The sequence below is a fragment of the Melitaea cinxia genome, chromosome 19, assembly GCF_905220565.1.
Source record: "Melitaea cinxia chromosome 19, ilMelCinx1.1, whole genome shotgun sequence".
NCBI lineage: Eukaryota > Metazoa > Arthropoda > Insecta > Lepidoptera > Nymphalidae > Melitaea > Melitaea cinxia.
In genome coordinates this window covers 2,517,987-2,526,874 of record NC_059412.1, presented here as the reverse complement: position 1 = coordinate 2,526,874, position 8,888 = coordinate 2,517,987, and the positions used below count along the sequence as shown (strand labels likewise).

Below are 8,888 nucleotides of genomic sequence, written 5' to 3'. Positions count from 1 at the left end.
TTCTGAACGTGAAAGTAACTTCAAATTTTATGGTTATTGTTTAACTAATTTGATTGATAAATTGTAAGTGGATCCAATATTCATTATTCATTATTATACTCATTTTATCTTATATCTACGTACTGTTGGATGGTAGGAGTAAGAATCCTGTATATACTTCAAAAAAGTTCATTGCTTGCTTGAATAAAATAGTATTACAATATTTGTAAATATTGAAAAATTTGTATAAGTCGATTTTGTAACATTTTCTTTTATACATTTTAAGATAAATAAATATTCAATGTATATATTTCAGAATACTATATTATATGTCGAATCAAACTAAATTTCATCAATGTTTTTTAGTTTTTAATTAAATCTACGTGAAATTTAGTTACTTAGAATTTAATTAATTAGAAAACTAATTCGAAAGAAATGTATAATAGTAAATGATAATTTATATAGGATTTAAGTCTTTGAGAAATGTACAAAAGTATTAGTTTAACGTTCGTAGACTGTAACAATGTGATATTCTTGTTTCGACTGTAAACATTTAAATAAAATTTTGTTTCTTTCAATCAGGTTTATTTAAGCCTTTACTTTTTATTACAAATGGTGATTTTATATTGATAGGACATTTATAGTACATATTTAATTAATATTTATATACTATATTTGTTTTATGCTAAAATCAAATAAATAAATGGTTATTTTTTGGAAAACGTTTTGATTAAACTGCGTCAATTTTATTCACAATTAAATATTGAACGAAATAATTCAATTTTTCGATTTAGCTGTTACTTTTCGAGACAAATATTAAATATCTTACTTATTAATTATTTAAATTTTTTTCTACGTACGATTACCGGTGTAGGCAGGATAAGGATCGCTGAAAACTGGGATGTCTGGCGCGAACTTAGGGAGTTCTATGTCCAGCGGGGGGCAGCAATAGGCCGAACTGACTAACTGACTGACTGATCTTCAAATGAAATGGAAATATTTAATGAAATTAATTTTGATATTGCTGATTATTTCCTATGTGATGATATAACTGTACAATCCGCTACCACTTTAGAAAACACTTCGTTTTCTTTGAACTATTTTACTACTTCACTTCTTCACAATAAAATAACCAGACACTATGATTTAACTATTATGTATATTTTCCAAGTGTATATATACATGAATGTAACACATTTGACTTAAGTTTTAGAAAAAACCAAACATTAGCGTGATTAAAAATACAATTACCGCCATCTATTAGTGACCACTTAAACTAACATATACATTCCGCCCACCATGGACCGAACGGTTCATAAGAAATTAATCCAGACAATTTGACAAAGTCTAATCCATTGTGGGTGAGATGCAAGCAATTATAAATTAACTTATAAACAATGTGTACACAAATTTAACTAATATTCAGTATAAATAATTTAAACTTCTCTAATATGACTCAACTTAAATAAACAAATCTTCAATAAACTTAACAAAGCTAACTTAAATATCAAAAAAGCACATTATCTCAGTTTCTCAACTTAATTATTAACTGGTAAAATACAAATGTTTGAAATAGGTCTTTTGATGACAATGCCTTTGCATTTCAAACTTACAACACGCGTAACATTATCCTGACCAGTATGTTTGTCAACAATTATTCCATAAAGCCATCTGGCTGGTGGAAGATTTTCTTCTTTAACTAAGGCTACGTCTCCGATTTTTGGCTCAGGAGAGTGACGATTCCAACGATACCGGTGTAGGAAATGAGATAGATACTCATTTGACCACCGTCGCCAAAAGTATTGGGTCATTCGCTGTACCAACTGCCATCTTCGGAGACTAGCTATTGTTGACTTCTCATAATTATCACCTGGAACAAGTAGAAGAGGTTCTCCCACAAGAAAATGTCCGGGTGTAAGTGGAAACGGATCCTGTGCATCATCACTTAAAGTAGTCAATGGCCTTGAATTAAGACATGCCTCAATTTGGGAAAGAACCGTACTCAACTCCTCAAACGTCAGAGTTGAGTTCCCAATCGCTCTTTTCAGGTGGTGCTTCGTTGATTTAATGCCTGCTTCCCATAATCCACCAAAGTGTGGAGTGTAAGGTGGAATACGATGCCAAGTAGTGCCGTTATCAGAAAGCCAATTGGCTATCTCCACAGATACACTCGATCTCTCTTTCAACAGCAAATTTTTAATTTCCTTTTCAGCTCCAACAAAATTAGAACCATTATCGCTCCACAAATCTGAAACGTGACCTCGCCTAGCCACCATACGCTTAAATGCGGCTATAAATCCTTCAGATGTCATATCACTGACAGCTTCAAGATGTATAGCCTTAGTAGCCATACATATAAAGAGGCAAATATAACCTTTAGTAGAGCGATGACCCCTACCCTTTGTGGTTCTTATTGCAATGGGTCCTGCATAATCTACACCGGTCTGACGAAAAGGTCTGTCTGCTGTTACTCGAGACGCAGGTAACTGACCCATAATGGGTTGATTTGATGGAGGGGCATGACGTATACACGTAACGCATTTTCTGACATATAGCTTGACCAAATTCTTAGCATCAACGATCCAGTACTTCGTCCTAATAAAACTAAGCATTAGCTGTGGGCCTCCATGAAGAGTCCTTTCGTGTGCATCTGCGATAATGAGTTGTGCTAAATACGAGTTACGTGGAATCAAAATTGGATGTTTCATGTCATCGCTTAACTCAGCATTCTGCAAACGTCCTCCAACTCTTAACAAACCATTACTATCTATGAAAGGGTTAAGAGACACAAGTTTACTCTTCTTAGTTACCGATTTAATTTTAATAATACTCTCGATGTCACAAGCAAAGAACTTCTTCTGAAAGTAAATTATACATTTTTCCAATGCCTTGTTTAACTCTAGACTTGTAAGATAACTAGGAAAAACAATTTTACGAGAGGAATGTAACCATTTAAAATAACGTCTCAAATAAACGATCGTTCTAATTAATTTTCGGAGCGTTGAGAATCTTGTAAATAGTTCTTCTTCTAACTCAATACTATTTACCGTATGACAAAGTCTTTTATCTCTTTCTTCCAGTTTGGTATCTTGGCCTTCTTCTTGTGGACTGTAGTTGATAGTAAATTCACTTAGCCAAGATGGACCATGTTTCCACAAGCTTAAATTTTCATAATCTTTGACACCCCTTGATGCACAATCAGCTGGGTTGTCTTTAGATTTTACGTGTGCCCATTGACTTCGATCTAAAATTGTCAAGATCTCCGAAGTACGATTGGCAACAAATGTTTTCCATTTACTTGGATGACTACTGAGCCACGCAAGTACCACGGAAGAGTCTGTCCAAGCGTGAATTTTTTCTTTAGGAATCACCAATATCTCCGAAACCTCCAAAATGAGCTTGGCAAGAAGCTGAGCTCCGCAGAGCTCCAAGCGAGGGATGGAGACTTGTTTAATTGGAGAAACCTTGGTCTTGGATGTGACAAGATTCACATGCACTTCATTATTCTTATCTACACTCAGCGGCACGGAATCTTGGCCAAACTCATAACATGCGATAACAAATTTTTAAGTGTGTCTAACTTTTTCCTCATTGTATAAGTGGGTCGAAATAATGTTTAAGTTACTCCTAAGAGGATAATAAACTGAGTTTAAGTGCATTTTGGTTTGGATTCTGAAGTTTAGTTGAATCGTGTCATTTATCCGACGAACTCTACGTTTTGAATTGTGGTGTGGAATTTGCAAGTGTTTAGTTGTCGAAGTTGTTTGGTTTTATTGTGATAATTAAACATCTAAAGGCGCCTAAGAATCCATAAAAATGCCTTTGTCACCAAGTCAGATAGCACAAGCAGTGGCATTACCCGAACAAGGGATAACCCATCGTGAAGTGGCTACTATCCTTAATGTACCGCGTTCTTCGATGCAATATGTACTAAAATGCTAGCAAGAGACTAGCCTCTGCACACGCAGATCAGGTAGTGGTGGTTTACGTTGCACGTCAGCTCATGACGACCGCTTTATTGTGTTAGAGATTTTAAGAAATCGCTTTCTTACTGCTGTCGAGATCCAGCAGCGGCTCCAAATCTCCGGGAACGTAAATATTAGTGAGCGTACGGTGAGAAGATGTATAGAGGAAGTTAATTTAAGGGCAAGAAAACTAGCCCGTGGCCCACAGCTTCTCCCACAGCATAGAGCACCTCGACTTCAATTTGCCCGCGAACATGCTAACGGTCTCATGAACAAAGGGCAAGGGTTTTGTTAACGGATGAGTGCAGGATCGCTTTAAATGCATCTGATGGTCGACAACGTGTGTGGAGAAGGAAAGGTGAACGATATCTGGCGATTAGTGCCACTCCAACAGTGAGTTTTGGTGGAAGCTCTATAAATGGTATGGGGTGGCGTTAGTTTTGATGCATGTACAGAATTGGTCATCGTCAATAACGCTCTAACTACAACACGATACGTCGAGGATATCCTTCAAGAACATGTTTTACCCTTTGGAGGGTTTATTGGATATGACCAATTCATTTGAATGCATGATAATGCACATCCTCACGTCGCTCATATCGTAAATGAGTACCTTCAAGAGGTTGGTATTCAAAAATTGCAGTGGCCAGCTCGCAGCCCCGACTTAAATCCAATTGAGCATATTTAGGATAATCTAAAAAGGACAATTAAAACAGCATCGAACCCACCACAAACTCTTAACCAGCTTCAAGATGCTGCATTGATTGCCTGGCGCGACTTGTCGCAAGTGGACATCAAAAATGTCATCCAAAGCATGACAGACCGAATGCAGGCGGTCATAAAGGCTAGAGAAGAAAACACGCGATATTAAAAAACTCACCAAAGATCAAACAGTTCAAACCGTTTTTAATTACTAGTGCTCAAAACTGCAGTGTTTAATTTTGTGTAAATGTGATTTTGCGCTTAAACCTCATTATAAACTTAAAAAAAACATTAGTTATGTTTAATTACGTATTAAAGACGTTAATTGGATGAACAACGATCAAAATTGGCTTAAATTTGCAGTGTAAACTGAAAAAAATTAAAGTTATCACAAATTTTATACTTGGCCAAGTTTCCGTGCCGGTGAGTATATAATGCGAGTGTATACAACTGCAGCATAGGCCTGATTTGATGCATCACTGAATCCATGCAGCTCTACTTCTTTATCATCAACATTTGTGTGCATCCATCGAGGAATGCGGAAATTGTTAAGTTTTGCAAGATCTGACCGGTAAGTAAGCCATTCTTGTAACAAATGAGGTGGAAGTTCGTGATCCCAATCTATACCTGATATCCAAAGTTTTTGAATAAAGATTTTAGAAGTAATAATAGTCGGGGCTATCCACCCTAAAGGATCGAACAAACGCGAAATATCCGAAATTACTTTCCTCTTTGTTACTGGAAATTCTAACTGTGGTAATTGGACACTGTATTCAATTTCGTCTGTGCTACTATTCCAGGTAAGTCCTAACACTTTCTGAATAGCCTCTGATTCCTTTCCTGCCCCTATTTTAATCCTAGACTCCTTCTCTTCCTTTCTCTGTCCTATTTTTTCCATAACCTCCTTACTATTGCTTGCCCATTTTTGCAATTGAAATCCTCCCTTACCCAATATGCTACTAATTTCATTTTTTATTTTCAGGCATTCTTCGACCGTTTGGCAACCAGTCATAAGATCGTCCATGTAAAAATCATTTATAATTTTCTCCACAGCAGCAGGATGATTTACACCTTCATCGTAGGCTACTTGCTGCAGAACTCTAACGGCAAGGTAAGGTGCAGACGCAATTCCGAAAGTAACACGTAACATTCTGTAATGTTGTATTGTTCCAGATTCATCGCGCCACAAGATACGCTGGAACTCATCTGCATCCTCCAGGTTTACCTTCACCTGTCGATACATCTTAACGATGTCTGCTACCAAACAAATAGGATGTTTGCGCCATCGCATAACGATATGCCTCAAAGTATTTTGAAGAGACGGGCCAACTAACAGATCATTGTTTAGACTTACACCATTAGTTCCAAAGCAGGATGCATCAAAGACTACTCTAACCTTAGATGTTACCTTATCATTACGTACTACGGCATGGTGTGGCAAATACACAACATCTGATTTATCGCGCTGTTTTTCAGGAACTAACTCCATGTGATTAAGATGTAAGTACTCGTTTATTACTTGTGCATATTGTTCTTTAAATTCTGTATTTTTTGATAATCTCTTTTCTAGTTGATACAGTCTCTTAGTTGCAATTTCTCTAAAATTTCCCTTTTTACAGACTGGGTTGACGTCGCGAAAGGGAAGCTTCACAATATATCGTCCGCATTCATCTCTGGTCACTGTATTATAAAAAATCTCCTCACATTTCTGCTCATCTTCAGTGAGCATTTTCTTCTTAATTGGAACATCCTCTAATTCCCAGAACTTTCTCAAAAGATCATTGTCATTGCACTGGGTGTGCATGCTGACAACAATAGTATTTCCTTGGCACGACTCTGAACTTTGACTTTGACCTGAGTGGATTTGACCAGACAAGATCCATCCCAGCTGGGTGTTCTGGGCTACGGGACACCCGGGAGGACCCTTGATAAGACCTTTAACTAAAATCTGACCATACACTTCTGCGCCAAGTAACAAGTCTATTTTATTTGGTACGTCAAACTTCGGGTCAGCTAACTTCAAGCTTGTTAGTTCGGGCCACAACTGAACATTTACTTTCTTTGAGGGAAGAAAAGATGTCAGTTTGCTTAGCACATGGGCCTTGACGACCAAAGTGAATTGCGGATTATGAATTGACTTTAGTTTGATTTCAACTACTGACATAGATGCTAAAGACTCATTTCTACATCCGATTCCAGAAATGTGAACCTTGTTGGGAATTTTCTTCAGTCCAAGGGCTTGGACAGCCGACTCCGTGATAAACGAAGCCTGTGAGCCTTGATCCAACAAACATCTATAAATTAGACCAATACTACCCGTTCGAGACTCCACTTCCACAATAGCTGTAGCCAGGAGGACTTGGTTACAACTATTTGAATAACAGGTATCTACTTTAGTTACTCCTTGTGATGTGGTTGCTGAAGAAACTACTACACCTTTATCTTTGGACTCGGCACTCTCCATGCTCTGCACTACATTTGGAGGGTGCAGCAGCGAATGATGCTTCCGTTTACATACTCTACATCTAGTGGTTTTGCGGCATGAGTAAATGGAATGGTTCGGGCTGAAACAGTTAAAACACAAACGACTGGTCTGGATAAAACTATGTCGTGCTTCATAATCAGCCTTAGCAAAATCTTTACAATTTATTAATTTATGATTGGCCTTACAATACTGACAATTTAAATTGGTATTATTAAAGTTAGCATTATTTGAACTTTCTACTTGAGCGACATTAATAGCCTTTCGTGCGTTACAAGGTTTAGAAATAATATGCTTAGTGTCTAAAAACTCTAATGACCTAAATTTATGTTCTAGAAACTCCCTAAAAGCAGTCAAAGTGGGCAACCCTTCAATTTCATTTGACTTTAATTCCCATTGCTTTCTGGACTCAGGATCAAGCTTTTGACTCAATATATAAATAACAATGATATCCCAATTACTGACGTCAACACCTATGTTCTGTAGCGCGCTTAAACATTCGTTCATATTATCTAATAACTCCTTAATGGCATTCGACGATTCATATTGCAAATACTTCTGGCTCATGAAACGTCTCAGAATATTATTAGATAAATATTTTTTGTTATCATAACGATTAGTTAACTGAGTCCAGCAAACATTATAATTCTTTTCAGTAATAGGAACATGTCTTAAAAGCTGCTCCGCCTCTCCCGACAAATGACCTTTGAGATAATGCAGTTTCTGAACATTATCTAATTTAATATTATTGTGAATCAATGATGTGAACAGATCTTTAAAACTTGTCCACTCTGAATACTTTCCCGAAAATTTCGGTATGCTAATCTCTGGTAATTTTACAAAACAATTAGATGTATCTTTAATGTTCGATACCACTGAAGTTTCTGCTACAGACTTAACTTTAGTTTTTAATGTATTTAAAACATCTTTTAATTCTGTTTTATAATCAAAGTATAAATTTTCGGTTTGGTCATAAATTGAATTCTTATAATAACTAGAAGTTTCTAACTCATTCTTACCAATCTCTGTAATTATCTGCCGATGTATGTCACAAAACGATTGCCACTGATTCTCTAAAGCTTCTAAACGCGTTTCAACATATGAGACTGAAATACGATCTTTAGGTGATTTCCTAAAGTTGATTTTACCTTTAGAGATAAGTTCTTTATTATTTTCCTGAAGTTTATTAAACGTTTCCATGGCAATCCTTAAATAACACAAATGACATAAATATTTTAAATAGGTTAGTTTTAAATTATTACAAATATTACTAGTAACAAACAATACAAATTTTCAATGTTCAATAACTTCACACAATTTTTTCTAAGTCAATATTCTAAACATCGATTCTTCTAAATGTTTGACAATTTGGGATATAAACAATTTTTAGCATAGGTACCCGTCAGTTCACTTTTCTGCAATTATTAGTCTATGTCCATTCACAAATTATGATTTTAATGTTATGATCTTCTTTGACTTAAGATCCACTTCAGCTTGGCAATTATTATCAAGATTTGATAAGTACTTACAGTTTATCGGCACTTCACTCACTAAACTATCTTCTAACTCCTGGGTCTGGTCATTTTATCATGGGTCGTCTCCGTGACGTCATCAGCTGCTCCTCTCTCACTCCCTCCAATACTGCTGACGCCACTGCCAGTCTTCTTGGCTGAAATCCCTGGCTCAGAACTCCAGGGCTGGCACCATCGATGACAATCCGTCACCACGTCGATGCCGACTCTCACGAAAAACCCTGGCTA

At 36.5% G+C, this 8,888-nt stretch overlaps 1 protein-coding gene across 1 annotated transcript; it reads right to left on the bottom strand.

Annotated features, from left to right (window-relative positions):
* Positions 1-1,517: 1,517 nt before the first annotated feature.
* LOC123663049 lies at positions 1,518-8,328 on the bottom strand. The gene is made up of 3 exons (XM_045597790.1): positions 5,127-8,328; positions 4,534-4,638; positions 1,518-3,511 (listed from the first exon to the last, which is right to left on the bottom strand). The coding sequence occupies exons 1-3, from the start codon at positions 8,326-8,328 to the stop codon at positions 1,518-1,520; spliced, it is 5,301 nt and encodes a 1,766-aa protein (XP_045453746.1).
* Positions 8,329-8,888: the final 560 nt, after the last annotated feature.

Bases quoted from the DNA above. Each gene is read 5' to 3' on its own strand.
- LOC123663049 (XM_045597790.1), bottom strand. From the start codon at position 8,328: ATGGAAACGTTTAATAAACTTCAGGAAAATAATAAAGAACTTATCTCT. The intron at 4,639-5,126 runs GTGATGCATCAA...TGTCCTTTTTAG, and splicing joins AGTAGAGCTGCATGGATTCA to ATTATCCTAAATATGCTCAA. The intron at 3,512-4,533 runs GTGAGGATGTGC...AGTTTGGCCAAG, and splicing joins TCATTTACGATATGAGCGAC to ATTCCGTGCCGCTGAGTGTA.